This window comes from Ostrinia nubilalis, chromosome 17, assembly GCF_963855985.1.
Source record: "Ostrinia nubilalis chromosome 17, ilOstNubi1.1, whole genome shotgun sequence".
In the NCBI taxonomy this organism is placed as follows: Eukaryota; Metazoa; Arthropoda; class Insecta; order Lepidoptera; family Crambidae; genus Ostrinia; species Ostrinia nubilalis.
The window spans coordinates 4890996-4910869 of record NC_087104.1 but is presented as its reverse complement, the minus strand read 5'-3'; the positions used below and the strand labels follow the sequence as shown (position 1 = coordinate 4910869).

The 19874-nt window shown below is 35.4% G+C and overlaps 2 protein-coding genes across 2 annotated transcripts; both read left to right on the top strand.

The window, feature by feature from the left end:
- Positions 1-263: 263 nt before the first annotated feature.
- Positions 264-7812, top strand: LOC135079886 (probable peptidoglycan muropeptide transporter SLC46). The gene is made up of 7 exons (XM_063974514.1): positions 264-560; positions 645-905; positions 1407-1578; positions 2088-2265; positions 3279-3657; positions 5534-5774; positions 7135-7812. The coding sequence occupies exons 1-7, from the start codon at positions 401-403 to the stop codon at positions 7199-7201; spliced, it is 1458 nt and encodes a 485-aa protein (XP_063830584.1). The 5' UTR covers positions 264-400; the 3' UTR covers positions 7202-7812.
- A 3232-nt stretch (positions 7813-11044) lies between these two features.
- Positions 11045-17840, top strand: LOC135079885 (probable peptidoglycan muropeptide transporter SLC46). Its single transcript, XM_063974513.1, has 8 exons — positions 11045-11419; positions 11778-12056; positions 12429-12600; positions 13200-13377; positions 13882-14257; positions 14943-15183; positions 16223-16278; positions 17369-17840. The coding sequence occupies exons 1-8, from the start codon at positions 11305-11307 to the stop codon at positions 17428-17430; spliced, it is 1479 nt and encodes a 492-aa protein (XP_063830583.1). The 5' UTR covers positions 11045-11304; the 3' UTR covers positions 17431-17840.
- The last annotated feature ends 2034 nt before the right edge of the window (positions 17841-19874 follow it).

Here is a 19874-nt window from a genome sequence, read left to right as displayed (position 1 = left end):
TCTTTTGTATAAGACCATTTACTCACTTGCTTTGCTTGAGTTTTACGCGGGAAAAGAAACAAAAGTAATGTACGGAACCCACCATTTAATTCAATGATAAGATAGATTTGCTTTTGTTTCAGTTAGTATCTCAGACTGTATGGAGGAGAAAATATCCAAAACCCCAAAACTTTCAATAATTATTCATTCATTTCACTCTCGAACACTGAAACTTCACTCACTCGTTCAATTATCTTTTCTTTTGTTTTATTTTGTTATTACAGCTGATCAGTCGTAAAACTTGTGTTCTTTGATCGGCATCCACGATTTGTTTTAAATTACTACTGCGAAGTTTATACCGCAGAAATAGAATACTTAGGATTATTAATTGAATACCCGCAAGTTACAAAAATTGAACAAAATGGCACAAGATACTGAAAATTCAGCTGAAAATGAAAATGAAGTTACAGAAAGTACTTCTAATGCTTCTAATAGAGTCATCAGTGAATTACCGGGAAGGCCATTTGCTATAACCATGGAGGTACCATTATTTTTAACTCTGTTAGCTGTATCACTTTCAGGTAAGTTGATGAAACGCTACCTTCAAATAAAAATAACTTAAAAAATGTAATAGACATTAACTGCTTTGTAAAATTTTATTTCAGGAACAGCAATTAGTAATATTATTTTATATCGGACCTGTGTTTACTCCCTAAACCACAGTTTAGATGAATGCAAAATTTTTCTTACTCCTGAAAAATCCAATGTGACACATAAGTTAGAGGAAGAAGTGCAGAAGTATGCTACATTCATACAGACAGTTAAAACAGTATTAGAGTCTATCAGCCCGGCCATACTTTCCATGTTTCTTGGTGTTTGGTCTGACACTCATGGCAGAAAACCCCTCATAGTATGGTCTTTACTTGGTAAGTGCTTATGATCACTATAATAGTATAGCATTTTTATTACGCTAAAAACTTTTTTGTAGTTCCATTATTTAGGCATATTATAAATTAAAATGTAGATTTGGTTCTAGATATGATTGGCAATTGTAAAATTATAAAACATCTATTCTATAATCTTTAAAATAAATAAATAAAATATATTTACAAACCATTCTACTATATTAGCACAAGCTATATGTATTAATGATATGATATAGATATTATCACCATTATCATGTTTCTTTGTGCTAATATAATAATTTTAGACATAAAAACTATTTTTTGCTTTTTTATCTAAAACTTAAAATCAGTTCAATAAAATTAAAAGGAGAAAAAGGATATAGGTAGACTGCTAATTAAAAAATTAAAAACGTTGGCATCTTTATGAAGCCATGAAAGAAAAAAATACAAATGTACAGGTAAAGTAGAATAGTTTCAGCCTGACCATTTCCTAATTGAATAAACCTAAAATCATTATTTTAGGTATCACAATGTCTTCCATGTTGGTCGTCATCTACAGCATGATGCACCTTGGCCCATGGTGGTATGTTCTCACCTCCATACCTTTCGCATTCACTGGAGGGATCAGTGTAATCTTTACGGGGGCCTACTGCTACATAGCTGATATCACGACAAAATCGACGAGATCGCTCAGGTATGAACACTGCTAAAAGATATTATTCCTCAATCATGGGTAATACTTAATTTTGATAAATCACTGTTCATTGTTTGGACATTCTGAAAAAAGTGTGTATTTTTTAAAATGTGAAAAAAAAATGTGTGGGCTAGGCAAATAGCTCGTAGAGCCGATGGCCGCTGGGGCAGGAAAGTTCTTGAATGGCGACCACGAGCCGGAAGACGTAGCTTGGGCAGGCCTCCCATTAGGTGGACCGACGACCTGGTAAAGGTTGCGGGAGGTGCCTGGATGCGAGCGGCGCAGGACCGGTCGTTGGGGAAATCCTTGGGGGAGGCCTTTGTTTAGCAGTGGACGTCTTTCGGCTGAAACGAACGAACGAAAAAAAAAACTCTTAAATAGGTACTAAAGCAATGCTCTAGATTCGGTTTGACTTTTTTGTCTGTTTGGTGTGTACTTAGTGGTTAGCTTAATATCTAGTATCAAGTACCCATAGGACAAGCTTTGCTTACTTTAGTCATTTATTGTAGAATAACAATATTAGGAGCAGCGGTGTCAGCTGGGAGTGTGATGGGATCGCTGCTGAGCGCATACCTGATCAAGGCGGTGGGAAACGTCTACCTTCTGCTGATAGTGACGGCTTTGTACGTCATAGCGTACGCGTTCACTAACATCCATCTGAAGGAGTCCCTGAATGGGGCTATACCGGTAAATATGTTTGTCATTTGTTTTTAATCTTGCTCTGTATTAGTGTGTTTTAAAGATAACAGATGGCGCTGTACGCAGTTTAAGTCGCGCTAATCTTAATTTTGTTTCAAGATAGAGACCAAAATCCAATCTATTATTTATTTATTTACACAAAAGCTATATTTTGTAACATGTCGTACTACGATTAAACTTACTTCCGTCTGGTTTTTTATCAATCTCTTTGCAACATACAAGCTTTATTAATCTAAGCATACAAGATAATTTTTAAATTACATTTAAATCAGAATCTTGACTTTGTTAATAATCCATGGCTGCACTTAATTGCATTCTGCGAATCCACAACAAACCTTTTGCGGCCGACTCGTCGCATAATTTAAAGCAACCTTGGAATTTAATGTTCGTTTTTGCGTGTCTGATTCCATTAAAAGGTTCTGTAAACTAAAATCGGTGAAGCAAAAATACAAGACAAAATAAATCATGGTTGTTTAAAACTTTTATCCATTTTGTTTTGTATTTGGTATCGAAAGTGTGCGCTGCTTTTTGAACCCATATTTATATCTCTGTTGACCCGAATTGTTATCGGTGTTCATTGTGTTTGTTTAATTATTTTAGTAAATAAATGTACGGATGACACAGCACATAAAGCTAAACACAGTGGCGTCTTATCTTGTAGGTAATAAAGGCTATTTTGCAACAAAAATGCATAGTTTGATGTGCTGTCACTGTACCTTTTGTTTTGACAGTTTTTAACTTTATGTATTCTTCTACTTACTGGACATACTTATTATCTCTGCTTGACCTGTGGTTGACTGGTAGAAAATGCCACTCGGCATTAAGTCCGCCAGTGAAAAAGTTTAGAAATATAAAAAGTATTAAGCATATTACTAGGTAGGTACCCTGCAGTTTGTCGTCATAGTGCTTAAAAACCTCAACCTTTCTTTAAAAAGCCTAGAAAATGACGTGACCCTTATTAAAGTTATATTTATTTTGATAAATCGATTCTTGCTTTTCAGGGTGGTCTTATGTCAGTTCTGGACTGGTTACTCGTGAAGGAAATGTTCAGAGATTGTTTCAAGCGGCGTCCAAACTACTTAAGAGCTCAGCTGCTTCTGCTAACATTTGCCAACAGCTTGTCAGTATTCATGCTCTATGGCCTCTACGGACTGAGCTACATGTATACCAGAGAGAAACTCCACTGGGCTCTGAAAGACTACACGCAGTTCTCAGCTGTGGATACTACTATATCCTTCGCGGGGTCATTTTTTGGAGTAGGAGTGCTCCAGAAATACCTACCTATTGGAGACATGGCCCTTTCAATCGTGGCGCTGGTGACGGTTGCAATCTCGTATATGATCAGGGGATTTGCTACGACTACATGGCATTTCTATTTGGGTAAGAAAACTATTTCAACCTTATTACACACATCCACAGTGAATAAATCTGCAGTATAAGATTGTATAACTATTAAGATAGTCGTATAAATAATGAAAAACGAAACTACATAAAATAATAATTAAAGATTATTTATATTTTTAGCAAATAAATTCGGAAAAAATGGCCCATAAGTCACGTGACAGCAAACACCAATCAGAAAGCGTTACGTCATTTTTTCTATCTTTTTAAATATAGTTTTTTACGGCTCTGGGTGCAAGCCCTTTTAGGCCAGATTGTCATTGCCAACATTTGAGTGTTGCTAGAAGGTTATTTTTGTAACCTTTTAGGTGATTTTTCGAAATTTGTAGATATTTTTCTTTTATAGGGCTCAACAAATAATTTTACATTATGTCTCGAGTTTTGGCAAATAATGTTAGATATAGGTACTGTACAGTACAACTAAGTGATATAAATAATATAATAATACTATAGTTTCCCATTTATGAATAAGATGAGAGAGTACATTTTAAAAATAGGTTACCTAAATTTTTTATATTTCTGGTAATTTCTGACAAGACCCGACTGGCAACACTTTTCTTCATGTGAAGTCTTGACCCAGAGCCGTGAATTTCTATATTAAAAAAAAAAGTGAAGTTTGTTGGTAAATATGTCATGAATAGTTCCTAACCTCATTTTGTTGTTATCATTATTCTTAAACAAAGTTCAACAATTTCATTATAATATGTAGGTACATGATATCAGATTATGTTGTGTGAAATATCTAACTTACATTGAAATGATCTTCACAAAAATACATCCTTGATTTTGTTGATAAACAATGGACATCATATTTTACGTATCTGCTGATTGTTTGGTACGTATACCTACAAATAACTTGTTTGGCGTTTTTATTCTTGTGCATGTACATTGGGGCACTATACAGGACTTGAAATACGATGGATCCATTTGTAATTAATTTAACTTTACAATTTCCGTACTAAAACAGCTGTGTTTTGCAAGGCGTGACGTCATTCAAGACGCCATGACGGTCGTGAGCGTTTTTGAGGGCTATATGTCAAATATTATTGAAAATGCAAAATAATCCTTGGAGATGAGATTTTTTTCCAAAATAAGAGCGCATTTGTATAAAATAGGCATCAAGGTATATTATTAACTAATTATTGAAATTTGGGCGAAAAGCCTATTAGATACGTATATATATCAGAGTACAAAAGGCGAACTTAAAGACAAAATAAAATATACCTAGTAGGTTTTTCTTCCTCAACTTTTTATGAACTTTTTTTTTGTCAGTTATAAGTTGCAGTTTTTCGAAATCGGTTCAAGTATGATTTCACCAGCATAATAGTGAGTTTGTGAAACAATATTTGCTTTTAAACACTAAGGTATACCATTATTTTCGAACAAAGAAACCGTATAAATAACCACCTGTTTGGTCATAACTACATATAATTACGTTGTTATTTAAAATAGAGTTGAGTACCAAGAATTTACATAACATACCATCAGGTTCTGACCGCCAAATCCAGGTTGCTGGCAACTTACATACCGGGTTCTGACCACCACAATCAGGATTCTGACAAATTACATACCAGGTTCTGACCACCAAATTCAGGTTGAGCTGGCAAATTACATACCAGTTTCTGACTACTAAATTCTGGTTGCTGGCAAATTACATACCACGTTCTGACCACCAAATTCAGGTTGCTGGCAAATTACATACCATACTCTGACCACTAAATTCAGATTGCTGGCAAATTACATACCAGGTTCTGACCACCAAATTCAGGTTGCTGCCGAATTACATACCATATTCTGACCTCCTAATTCAGGTTGCTGGCTTTAATACCAGTTTCTGATCATTAATTTTTTTCAGCTGCTGTCATTAACGTATTCAGTGGGCTTTCGTCGCCGCTGATAAGATCCTACTTATCCAAGGTCATGCCGATGGAGGATATTGCTAAAGTATTCGCTCTGATGGGCGCCATAGAAGGCCTGGCCCCGATAATTTCTCCAGTGTTGTACAACGCCTTATACGAGTTCACGATCAGTTCGTTCCCTGGAGCTATTATGTTGTTGACCAGCGGACTTTGTTTGGTCTGCGCTACGATGCTGAGGTGAGATTTTTAGTAATTTTCACGAATTTACTTCTATATTTGATGAAATAAATTGAGATTTTAATAGTTTGGGTCTTATATCGGCCTTATTTTTTAAAACTACCTAGTAAAATTTTATTTTTAGCAATATTAAGCAAAGCAATTAAACATGATTTATTTGAGTTTACAAGTAAATATTGAACTATAATAATTATAATATTTTATCCTGCTCAATAATGTTATATTTTTGAACATCTAAATTCTAAATATAGCCTCACTAGCTTTCCGCCCGCGGCTTCGCCCGCGTGGAATTTTGTCTGTCACAGAAAAACTTTATTGCGCGCGTCTCTGTTTCAAAAACCGGGATAAAAACTATCCTATGTCCTTTCTCGGGACTCAAATTATCTCTATAAATTTCAACAAAATCGGTTCAGTGGTTTAAGCGTGAAAGAGAGACAGACAGAGTTACTTTCGCATTTATAATTAGTATAGATTCCATACAGTGGGTCTTGAATAACCCTGACATTTTATGTCTTTCGATAAGGGCGCACGAGACTAAAAGGGCATTTCTTGTTATTTTTAGATTCTACCAGTTTTTTACCTCCGATTGCTTCGAAATTTAGTAAAACTGGCGACTGACTTGTGATATTTGAACCTAATTAATATGCTGCAATGAGAGCATTAAAAAACTTAATCTAATATGCTACAAATTGACGATTCGTTTTTTACCGCTGAACCTGTCTACGGAAATGCACCCGCTCTGCCCTGTTCATGGTTTCTCAGCAAATAACCATACATAGCGCCACACTCGTAGCGAATGTTACGTTACAATTTAATACTATAGTCAGTCGCCAGCTTAATATGCGAGGTGATATGATACTCTATTTGGCGCTAATCTTGTTTTGCAGATTGCGGTTTTATCGCACCGTGTTGTTTAAATAAAAATAAATTACCTATGTTTATTTACGAGATCAGCTTCGAAGGATTTTATTGTTTCCATTAAGTACTTGGGTATAAAAGCCTTTCAGTTTTATGGTTACTGGTAATACTGGTCAAACCTTTTTATGATTTTGCGTTTTTTTATGTGTTTTTCGTGCGAAATGCTTATATTGAACAAAAAATTTTCCCAGCAATGAAACTAAATAATAAATTAGTTTGAATTTACTAGACAGAAAAAGTTTAAACTACCTATGTAGTTAGAAAATAAATACATAACACAACTTTTGTGCCTTAGGCTTTGACCAACTACATTGTATCTATGCAATTTATGTATTTATTTTTGTAATTTGTAAGCTGTTTGTTTTCTGAATAAAACAAAATAAAAATAAAATTAATAAAATTCATAGAATGGATCATTTTAACTTTTTTTTTGTTGTTTCAGTACCGCTGTTTACTACAGATGGCGTGCCAGCGTGCCCAACTACCAGCCATTGGAAATAAACTCGTAGATAAATAAAGAATATTATAATATCAAACAACAGCTGTTGATATTGTGATAAAATACGTAAGTATAAGACTGCAAGATACGCAATAATAGGTGCTTAAAAAAGGTCAATCATTTGAAATGTGTTCTGCCATGCTTAGCAATATTTTACAAGAACAATGTTAATAATAGGTATTTTAGTAAGTTACTCATACATATTATTCTGAACAGAAAACATAATTTAATAAGTAATAATTCTATTAACGTTTTTTGCACCGTGTGCATGATGTATTAATAGGAGTAAATTTTTATTTTTATTTTACTAGGACTAGTCTAGAGGTGACTCCCATACTCATAGACTAGTGAGACTACTAACATTTTAGCTGAACCTTTTTTATCTAGTTTAATCATCAAGACAGGTATCACAGTTATTTTATGAAAAAAGGTGTTGTAATTTTTTAATAAAAAAGAATTTGATTAATTACAAAAGACACATAAAGGTGACTCACATAGACTCGTGAGACTAGTAACATTTTGGTTAAGGCTTTTTTTATCTAGTTTGGTCATCGTAACTAGTGTCACAGTAATTTTGTATAAAAAGGTGTTTTAAAATGTTAAAAAAAAGATTTTGATTAATTAATTACAAGAGACATAGAGATGACTCACATAGAATCGTGGGACTAGTAACATTTTTGATTAAGCCTTTTTTTATCTAGTTTACTCGCCGAGACTGTAATAATATGTCACAGTTAATTCAATGAAAAAAGGTGTTGTAATTTACATATAATGATAAATGTGTGTCTTGTTGGTTCATCTTAATAGGTTTTTAAAGTTTAATTTTGATCAAACTAACATAAATATTATATTATGAGCAACTAAGTGTACTTACATCAATTTTAGAGGTATTTTAATTAGTATCCTAGTAAATTACACAGGGTGTACGTACAAGATTGGGCAGTACTTGAAACTACGTAGTCAGATGCTGCTATGATTAGTACACAACTGCACAGACGAGCATGAAATCGTCCTAATTCCCAGTGAAATAATGACGATTTGACTGAATAGTTAGATTTGAATTTTCGAATCTGAATTATAATTTATATCACGGTTTCGTCGTATTTCCCTTTTTGATCACGTAGGTTCAAGTAATAACTGCTTTCTTTTCTTATTAGCACATTATACGTTTAGTGATGATTTTAAGATTTTCGTCTTTTTATTACAAATGAAAGTATTTAAGTACAATAAAATAATAAAATTAGCTGATTTTTTAAAATAATAATATAATATGTTGAATGCTTTAGACTGTGATAACTAAATAGTAAATACTTAAAAAAATGCAATATTGGAAATTAATTAACTGTAAAAAGTCTATTTAAATTTTTGATGAAATTTACTACTGATAAAGTTTATTGTGAAAAAAATACCAAATTATTAACACTTATATGTACATATTATTATTGTTGTTATTATAAAATTTAGATAATACTTTACTATCATATTATTGTGATAAGAAAAGATAAGTACCAGTGAATTTTATAATTAGATAGTAAGTTGACCTTTGTGATATAGTTTTTAAAATTTCTGCTTGCTTGCTTTATGGTAATAAAAATAAAAGGACATCATCCACGTTTCATATATTTTTGGTCCAAAATCAAAAGTGCCGGCCAACAAAAAAAAGTGCTGTATTCTGACAGAATACGTCTGCCTTAGCATTTGTTACTATGGCACCAAAGCCGTAGCTCCACTGTGCGTCGAGTATTTGAGATCTAAAAGTCATCGATTATTCATACATTTTTTGTTCAAAATCAAAAGTGTCGGCCAATAAAAAAAAAAGTGCTGTGTTCTGACAGAATACGTCCGCCTTAGCATTTGTTACTATGGCACCAAAGCTGTAGCACCACTATGCGTCGAGTATTTGAGATCCAAAATTCATCGACGATTCATACATTTTTTGTTCAAAATCAAAAGTGTCGGCCAATAACAAAAAGTGCTGTCTTCTGACAGAATACGTCCGCCTTAGCATTTGTTACTATGGCACCAAAGCTGTAGCACCACTGTGCGTCGAGTATTTGAGATCTAAAATTCATCGACGATTCATACATTTTTTGTTCAAAATCAAAAATGTCGGCCAATAAAAAAAAAAGTGCTGTATTCTGACAGAATACGTCCGCCTTAGTATTTGTTACTATGACACCAAAGCTGTAGCACCACTGTGCATCGTAGTATTTGAGATCAAAGTCAGTCGTTTCATATATTTTTAGAGCTCAAATACTACGATGCACAGTGGTGCTACAGCTTTGGTGCCATAGTAATAAATGCTAAGGCGGACGTATTCTATCAGAATACAGCACTTTTATTTTTTGGCCGGCACTTTTGATTTTGGACCAAAATGGATGATGTCCTTTGTAAGTCTTATTATAAAATCATTATTTTTCGCAAAAATTGGCGACATTAAACGTAACGTTCAGTCGAACTTCTAGAGTAATAGTTATTAAACATCTAACTCAATATCTAAGAAATAAAAATAGTAAAATTAGGATATTAAAATGTTGTATGTCTAATTGTCTATCTCAGCGTAGTACGTAGCGAAAGATTGGTTGCGGTCATTGATCTCAAATAAACTGATTAAAAAAATAAGTCAGTGTTAACAAACAACGGGTTCGCGTTTTTGATTCTCAAGATTTACTTCCTTTAGAGACTGAACTAATTTTTAATTGTAACATTTATAACGTGACAGAACTTATTCATAACATAGTTAGATTTAACTCTCAAAATGCCAACATAAAATTCCTACCAGAAGTTCCATAACCATTCTGGCGCTCCGTACGCTGTAGTTACTTACGTTGTACAGTCGATTTGACATCAGGTACACATTTATGTTTCAAAATGGCAACTATTAAAAAAAATTAAAGTACCACAGCTATTTAATTTAAATTGATATGCCGCCTGTACAACATACCGCTTATCCACAGTATTTTCTCAACTTCTTAATACGATGCGGTAGATTGTTTAAAAGTGTACCAGTTACGCAACTTGGTGGTCATAAAAAGATAAATACCACAATTTCATATAAATATTTTTTACTGATTTCCTTTTACCGCTTGTCGTCTTTCTGAGACACCCTGTATTATAAATTCATAGAGCACGCCACTTCAAGGCGAGCCAGTCAATCTACTGCTGTTCATTGCTTAGCTAAAGTTGTCTAAACGGTAATTTTAGCCTTAAGTGTACCTGTTCAGCCTGCACTAGTCTTCACATTAACTGTGTAGGTATTAAGACTTATCATTAAAGGATTTTTACACTTATCTGTTCTTTTATTCGGGCACATTAGGATTCACCTACTACCTGTTACCTATGACAACATAACAACGCGCCATAGATGAGTCACATGTTTTGAACCCATTTGGGTGAAATATTTACATCAGTCCGAGTTCGCTGATATTCAAATCAGTTGTGTTTGAAGTGCAATTCAATTACAATATTAGACGTTATTAACCCAGTGTAATAAGGTCGCCTTGCATAATATCCTTCTACCTATTTTAAGTATTGCTCACAGAACTCATTCGTTTGACCTTTGATTTTATACGTAAAGACAATCCGTCGGCAGCGCTAGTGCGTATTCATGTCTAGCGAGCGGCCATCATATTATTGTTTCAAGGACGCTTGAGATAAAATGCGTACTGAATCCATTGTGCTAATGTTTTGTGGACAGATGCACTGTACAAAGTAACTTAATTATGTGAAGTAATGTAATAATGATATCACTATTAATTTAAATTAATGTGTCATAATAACACTTATCTGCCTGTTCTTTGTTAGTTTTATTACTAAGTTATAGCTGTGGTTTTAGGTACTCTTAATTCCTTATTAGCATGTTTTGATTGTGCTTTGTCATCCTACATAGCTTTTTTAATTCATGCTAGTCATGCTTAATTTTGTTTTTGATTTGCTTTAGCCGCTTACGTTTTTGTATGGCCGTCTGTGGTATCGCACGTTATCTATCTAGTTTTGTGATAGTAACATGTGATTGTCGGTTTATAAACAGTGTTGGATAAATGCTTTGAAGAGTGTTGTGGATTTTGTTGACATCTTATTAATACGGGTTGTCTGAAGGTTGAAAAATAAACCATGGGTGATAATGACTATGAGATCATCAGTGAGGAAGCGAGTCCAAAAAGATACAAGATATCGAATGCTATTGAAGTCCCGATTCTTCTTATAATGATCGGTGTTGCTGTGTCTGGTAAGTAAAAATCTATGATAATAGTTATTTATGTCTTATGTTAGAAATTGGTAAGCCTATGACTTTTTTTAACTGTCCGATGACGTGGTATGTAGACGCCTTAAATGATCATGGTTGCTGGTTCGATGCTCGGCTTGACCAAAGCGGAGACTGAACGGATTCTATCAGTTGCTTTTGACATAATAATCTCGTCTCCTTTCAACTTGGTGGAAAACGGGCCTTACACTAGTCGGTTTTTAAATTTTAACAATGAATGTTGTTGATTTGATTTCGAGTTTTATTATTCTAAAGGAATGTCACTTCGAATATGTCGACGAAAGTTAACCATCTATGTTCAACAAAATCTCCTTTCAAACAGGAATCCAAATAAGCAACCTCATCATGCACCGGACTTGCGTTCACGAACTGAACCGCACCGCCTCCGAGTGTCAACATTTCCTCTCTCCTGAGATGACCTCTACTCCCGAAGAACTAAGCCAAAGGCAGGAGTTGGAGCGAGAAGTCCAGGAGTACGCCAACAAGGTCATGACAGCTAAATCGGTGTTAGAGTCAGCGGGGCCAGCTGTGCTCTCGTTGTTTGTAGGAGCATGGTCTGACAAGCACGGCAGGAAACCTCTTATTGTCTGGAACCTTCTGGGTAAGTTCAAAATTAAAGGTTCTAGATATCTCTGCTTGTGGCTATAGCAAAATGTTTGCCACTGCCGGTAGCTGAGTCATAGGCAGGAGTGGTATCGAAAAGTGCAGAAGAACGCCAATACAAGTCTTGACGGCTTAGTCATTTCTGGACAATTTGGCACATTAGGTGTGAATCAACTAGGTACCTACGAATTTCGCTGATTTTGAGCCCCGCGCGACAGAAATAAGCATTTTAGCAAATGAGTAAAAAACGTTGAATGAGAGACAACGGAGAGGTTAATAAATTTAAACTACCCGTCCGATGATGTTTCCCAAGCCTTATTTACTTTGCCCATTTTTTATCATAGCTCAAAAATGTTTTTTTTAATTCCAGCAATGACGTTGGGCTCCATGGCGCTAGTGGCATACAGCATGGTGTCCCTCGGCCCATGGTGGCTGGTGGCTTGCAGCGTGTTCTTCTCGCTGACTGGAGGGATCAGCGTCGTTATCACTGGCGCTATGTGCTTCGTTAGTGACGTCACTGACAATAGAAATAGGACTTTTAGGTGAGACTCAATTTATTAAACGAAGATTTTTCTGCTTGTTCCTTATGATCATAACGTGTAGGTTTAAATAATAGAAGATTTGGTTCGGCATAACAATATTTACACTTGGAGCAGATCGGTTTATACATAATACCTATATTTATGGATGTAACTTAATCAGTGAATTTTGCCTATAGTCAAACCTGTTCTAAAACTTGCCTAAACATAAATTATTGTTGTTAAACTTTTCCTTGGTGATTCACGATTACGATGATGATAAATAAAAAGTCTTATCTAATATAATTAATATCTAAATCTTATTCACCAAGTTGTTAATTTACATCTTGAGTCAGATACTTGCATTTTTTGATTCAAATTGTTGCTGTACTGGTTTAGTTAACTAGGTATGTTTATATATGTAAAATATTTTTTTGACCGAAAGTCTCTACTGAACGTGGTACAAAGATTTCCACAGCGTTAATTTTCAACCCCAAGACGACCTCTGTTGGACAACAAACACTCCCTTCAATATTTTCACAACGACCTGCCTGCATCCAGGCGCTTTCCACCACCTTCAGCACTAATACCTATGCCTTAAAGTTGAATATTGTTTGCTTCAGATTAGTAATGGTCCAGATGAGCCTAGTGCTTGGCATAGCGGGAGGTTCTATGGTCAGCCCATTCCTGCTCAGAGCTGTGGGCAGCGTCTACTCGTTGCTCATAGTGGCTGCTATCTATGCGTGCGCGTACGCATTCTCCGCTGTCGCCATTCAAGAGTCTTTGAGTAATATTGAAGAGGTAAGAAGTGTGCTTGTTAACGTCAGCTTTAAAAAGTCAATAGTCTTAAAGTCATTAATTAATATTCTGCAGGCTTTTAAAAAAAGCGTCATTGCTCGTCCCAGTAGGTTACTTTAATCTTACCACTGCTTCGGGACAATAAATGGGCCGAAAAAAAAATTCAAAATTCAAATTCAAAATTCTTTATTTCTTTATAAAGGCTTTACTTAATAAGAGCAGCGCAAGAAAGTCAGCGCTTCTTTTTAAGATCATAAGGATACTATTTTAACTGTCTGAAGCACTACATCTAAATGTGTCAAACAAATGTAATGAGTGAATATTTTGATTTTAATTTTGTATGGTAAAAATCATAGACAACTTCTATCGCATTCACACTAAACAAGGTACAAGTCACCTTGCTTAAGGGTATGTCGTTTAATGAGTTTTGTTTCAAATCAAATCAAAAGTCCATTTATTGGCTTGATAAGCGGTACAGAAGATGTCAATATAAAAATTTCTTTTCAGGGCAGTATATTCTCCGTGCTAGATTTTTCGCACGTTAAGGACATGCTAACGGAAAGTTTCAAGGAGAAACCAAACTACGGCAGAGCGAAGCTGCTTCTTACAGTCGGCGGGTCTACCCTTAACGCATTCGCTATGTTCGGAACAATGGGTCTTATGTACTTGTACACAAGGAACAAACTGCAATGGACGATGAAAGATTTCACGACCTTTTCGGCTTTAAGCATCGTTTGGAGTTTGGGAGGGTTCTTTGGGGTAGCATTGATACAGAAAATGTTCCATATAAGCGATCTGAGTTTCGCTACGATAGCTGTCTTCTCATGTGTCGTTGAGAACATTATAAAAGCTGGAGCGATTGATACATGGCAGATGTATCTTGGTGAGTTCCTTTTTGAATTGATACGATCGTAGACGTATCGTCTTCTAAATAATTTTCATTTTAAAAATATTGATAACGGAAAACTAAATATCTTGAGTATTTATTTTTTTCTTGTTTTGTGTGGAGTGCAATCCTACTAATATTATAAAAGCGAAAGTTAGGATGTCTGGATGTTTGTTAGTCTTTCACGCAAAAACTACTGAACGTATTTTGTTGAAACTTTACAGTATTATTGTTTATAACCCAGATTAACATATAGGCTATCATTTATGACGATATGTGACAAATTTTCAATAAATAAATAAGACGTCTAAAAAGCGCCATCTATCAACATGATATCTAACTGGGGTAAAACGAGGTCCACGCGTACGAAGTCGTGGGCGGCCGCTAGTAGTTTATAAACACTAGTTTATCTATCTACTTTTGAGTCATTTTAATCACATATGAATGCGAATCAATTTTCCGAAGACCCCATGTCCAGTTAAAGGGTTGGTAAAGCCTGGTCCGTGAGCACGTAGAATTTTGTCCAATGATCCCAAGCTACCCATCCTTATCGCTCGCGCGTAATTATATTGCTGTCGCGCTCGCACACTCACTGCGGGCGCGCGTCGCACAGTCTACGTGCTCACGGACCAGGCTTTAGTTACGATTGGTTCTGTAAATAATCTCAGTCGTCCCATTTCAGGTTCAGCCGCAGCTCTCTTCGGGACAGTCTCCGGGCCGTTGATCCGGTCGTACTTGTCCCAGACGTTACCCAGCCAAGACATAGCAAAGGTCTTCGGCCTGATGGGCTCGGCCGAGTCTTTCAGCCCGCTGCTAGCGCCACTGGTGTACAATGCGTTGTATGCTTACACGCTAGCAAGTTTTCCTGGAGCATTTTTAGTGCTCACCGCTGCTATTTCTACTGTGTCACTAGTGTTCTTGCTGTGAGTATGATTCTTTATTACCGTATTACCTGTGGGAATGTTTCATAGACGACTTATTAATTCTTAATTCCAAACGTCACGCTCTTGTTTACTATGCTTGTTAAAACGTGTCAAGACAAGCCCCGCCCACCAACTTGATAGAAAAATCAAGTAAAAATTTAGTTATATACCTACATATTATGTGTAAATCAGCCATTAGGGCTCTTCACAAAGCACGATACGACGCACTATGGATGGAAAATAAGATTTATGGACATAGCGATTTTTTTGATAATTTCTATTATTAAAAATTACCAATCGATAGGTTACATCATTCTGATGAATAAATGTTACTAAAGTTTTTCTCTAAAAGTGATATTGGCTGGAAAAAAATATTTTCCATTATCGTTGTATGGAATGAAACATAAAGTGGTCGATTTTGACTAAGTCTTGACAGATCTTGCTTTAAAACTACTTGAGCCTTGTTCTATGGCTTGTTGACTATAATCCTACTCTATCAGCGCGCGCCTAAATTTGCCCGCTCAGAAGTTATGAGGTTTCGAAAATTAAAAAAAAAAGTAAGTAAAAGTGACTTTTTTTTGGGATATCTTTAAAGATTTGAATGACGTAACCTATCGATTGGTAATTTTAATCATAGAAATTATCAAAAAAATCGCTATGTCCAAAAATCTCATTTTCGATCCATAATGCGACGTCACACGGCTTCGTTCAAAAGTCGACTTATATGTCAGTGAAGGTTGATGTCCTGCCTGCTTGATCAGGATTAGATAGGCATGAAAGTTATTCATCTTTAAAATCTACTTACGTAAATAAAGTAGATACCGTTCCACTGATCAATTTAATCGTCCCACAGTGCGGACATAAGGTGTAATAAATGTTTGAAGAAAGCATTCAAAATAAAGAAATAACGTAAGCTATATCGTGACCGTTAGGAGCGACTCTCGTGTAAAGACTATTATAGTCTCGAAATAAATAAAAATGAAGGATGTATTCCAGAATAGGTAACCAGGCATTACAGAAGTGTGTTTATTTGTTGCAGGATCGTGAAATGTCTCACAGTAAAGAGTCCTTCAGTGCCATATCAGTTAGTTGAGGGTAAGTTGGAAAACGTAGTTTATTTTATTAAAGTACCTACCCAAGTATGTTTCATAGTAAAATAGTATGAACAAGCTAGGCTTTTCCTGGAATTAGACAAATACTTCAAGTTCTTTTAGTACATTTTGTGAAAAAGCCGAGCTTGCGGTCAAAAAATTGCGAGCAATGTTCAGTCTGAAAGTTTCGTTAGGCGATACTAGCTAGATACAACCCGATCGAGGTAACTGCGCACCTCGCTAGATTCCGACTCTCACTCGCACTTACCCGCACACGTCCCCGCGTTCGCCCCGTCCGTAGGTATCAGGGGGCTAAGTGTGAGTTTGTTTACATCAAACGTATTCGACGTCGACTGCGTAAAAAAAGACATTAAATGTATGACGGATTGTGCAGCGCCCCTAGCGGATACTTACAAGAACTAAAATATTCATATTCATATTATGTATCCTTCGTATTATTTCCTATCCTTAAATGAATAAATTCTGTTCTTAGCGGATGTCTAGTCTACACCCTCTAAGGAACCTACCTGCCAAGTTTCAAGTTTGTAGGTGTTAATACCGTGATAACACCTATAGGTAGGTATTCAGTTTGGCAATATACATACATAGCATTCAGTCAAGTACTTCAGTTTTTCATAAATTATGCTATAAAGATATATGGCTTTTGTTTTATTGGCATTATAATAATGTTTGCCAGGGGGGACAACAGTCCTCAAATTATTGAATAAAAATCCACACAGGACAACAGGACTGCACCGCGGCTGGGTGCCACGTGCGCAGTTAACTCGATCGGATTATTAATACTTATTTTTAAGGCTAGATCATAAAATAGAAATGAATCCAGACTGTCTGAATATCGATATAGGATCGATAATCTAATATTTAATCAGAGAATTGATATTTGAAGTTTTAGAACTGAATCTTCGTCATCATGTAGGTACACTACTGGATGAAAGTCAAAGGTCCCAGAAATTGTCGTGTTACTTAGTTTTTTGAAGATTATTAGAAATTTATATTACACCTACTATTGTATTATGTATGATAGAGATTATGATGACCATTCTTATCCGGGTTTATTTTTTTTAATATTGCAGAAACAGATCAACACATCGAATCACACTCTGACACAGATACGCGCCACAGTAAAATGGAATAGTCAGTAAATTAATTTTCGTCTTTAGTTATGCTACTGTCTTGTCTTTTCATGGTCAAAATTAGCATAAATCCCGATGATGTAATATAGTATTATTAATTAACTAAAACCCGCTTCCGATTTCAATTATTGTAAATAAAAAGCTCGAAACTGTTATTTTATGTAGATTAGGAAGATAAGAAAAATGTGAAATGTGTTTTATTTAGGTATTTACTACTCGTATGTTATTTAATTTTGTGTGTGAATCAAGTGGCGTCCATCGTTATCACCAGTGAGATTGACAGCTAGGTTATTTTTTTAAGTGAAATGTTTATTTATTTTTTGTGTAAAATTTTCAAGCATTTTTTAGCAATATTTATGTTAATATGTTCTCCTGTAGTGTTATGTACTGTGTAAATAAATAATTAATATTATTCGTTTTTGTCATTAATATGCCGTTAATTAACCCCCTTTTTTGAGATGACTGAAAGCTCTGTACTTGTAAGATTTGTACGTCTCAGCACACTGCCGTGCTAGTGATATCAGCAGTAACTCCAGTTTTTGGCTAAACTATAATGAGCTCTATTTAGATGAGCTGACAGGAGATTTTTTAACCCTTTCACGCATATGGGACACATTTGTCCCCGCATAGTTTTTACGATTTAGAGTAATACTAGTTAAGTTAAACCCTTTGTAGTTTAATATTCTTAAATTTTAATTTTATCTTTTATGATTATGCGCTATAAATAATGAAAAACGCGATTCCTTGTGTAAAAAAATACTGGCACAAAATGTGAAAAAAAAATTCGCTAGACGTCAAAATTAAAAAATATTTTAAAATTACTTAGCGGCTGTTTGGCTATTATTTTTCTTCCGATTTACATTCACTAATGAGTATAATTATCGTTTTATTACATATTTTCCATTTTCTTCGTATGTATAATGAATATTATGTAAAAATCTGTATTGGGACACGGGTGTCCCTATGTGCGTCAAAGGCAACTTGGTTCTTACTAAGGATATTGTTTGCCTCGTTATAATTTGTATGTTTATATTGATGTTTTATTTATAATTCATACATATTTTTTGTAAATCATTTGTCTTCAAATCGACTTGAAGAAATTTCGCTCAGGAAAGACGAATTTTAGAAGTCATGATGACTGAAAATAGTGACAACGAGGATGGTTTCCTCCCTGATGAAAGGGTGTCTACTGCTGGATAGAGGCTTCCCTGAGGATTTTCACAACAATCGTTCCTGTGCTGCTCGTATACCTACATGAATGTACATGAGCAGCACAGGAACATGAGGCCTGCCACACTGCGTCTTCCTATACGTGGGCGCCACTCGAGAAATTTTCTGCCCAAACGGCCATCACCCAGCTATGTACCCTGCCCATTGCCGCGAAAGTTTGGTAATTATGCAGGCTATGTCTGTTACTTTGAGTCTCCTGCGGACTTCCTCATCACCCTTTGGGTGACTTTGAGCCTTCTCATAAGGCCCATAGTGAAGGAACACGTCTCCGTTCCGTGCGTCATCGCCGCCAAGCCAACACACATTGGTCAAAGACTTTCAGTCAAAGGTCTTGAGACACTGCGGTATTTTGGGTAAAAAGATGTCGCGAAGCCTCTCAGATGTTGTCCCCCCAAGTAAGATTCAACGATTGTAGTCGCGGCACGGCTGAGACCTTAGAAGACCTAGAATCAATGCTCTATGGCCTCAGTACAGGCTTTCAATAAATGGGATTCAAAATAAACATGGACAACACGAAAAAATTATGTCAAATATCCATGTTACACGCACTCCTCTGCACGCTGGAGACTCTACACTCAAAGTTGTTCTTGAAACAAACAGTGTAGTTAGGTAGGTCTAACTTCAAGAAAGAGGTCTATGATGAGATGAGGATCAAATGTAAAAATACGTAAGATATGATGCTATCTATTTTAATTTCTTATTATAAATATTAAAAATAAGCTTATTGATTAAATTTGATGTGCATATTTAGTGTGATTTGTATTTATTTTGCAATAAAAGCGTCAAAGTATTTTATTTTCAATATATGAGGGAATGTATACCTTAACGCATATAGGGACATATGTGTCCCCGACTGAAAAACACTGAAATACATAGCACTTATATTTTCTGTACTACTTTTATGTTTAATTAGACTAAAATAAATAGATATAACTAAAGAAAAAAGAATTTTATGGTTTGGAATAGTTATAAGCGTGTAAGGGTTAACAGCAAAATATTGGAGTTACTGCTGATAATCGCTAGCACGGCGGCACAGGTCTCAGTCTAAACATTTATGCTGCAAAGTAGCATCTAAGCTATTAGAACTGAATAAGACGATGATGCATTTTTAATTGTTTGTATATCAATAACATCGTTTAAAGTTAGGGTGCAGTCCTGTTGTCCCCCCTGCTTGGCCCCCCTGGGGGAGCCAACAGGATTTCGAAATCCTGTTGTC

Coding starts and splice junctions, on each gene's coding strand:
- LOC135079886 (XM_063974514.1), top strand. CDS start 401: ATGGCACAAGATACTGAAAATTCAGCTGAAAATGAAAATGAAGTTACA. Junction 906..1,406: donor CATAGTATGGTCTTTACTTG/GTAAGTGCTTAT, acceptor TCATTATTTTAG/GTATCACAATGTCTTCCATG. Junction 2,266..3,278: donor CCCTGAATGGGGCTATACCG/GTAAATATGTTT, acceptor CTTGCTTTTCAG/GGTGGTCTTATGTCAGTTCT.
- LOC135079885 (XM_063974513.1), top strand. CDS start 11,305: ATGGGTGATAATGACTATGAGATCATCAGTGAGGAAGCGAGTCCAAAA. Junction 13,378..13,881: donor CTTTGAGTAATATTGAAGAG/GTAAGAAGTGTG, acceptor ATTTCTTTTCAG/GGCAGTATATTCTCCGTGCT. Junction 15,184..16,222: donor GTGTCACTAGTGTTCTTGCT/GTGAGTATGATT, acceptor TATTTGTTGCAG/GATCGTGAAATGTCTCACAG.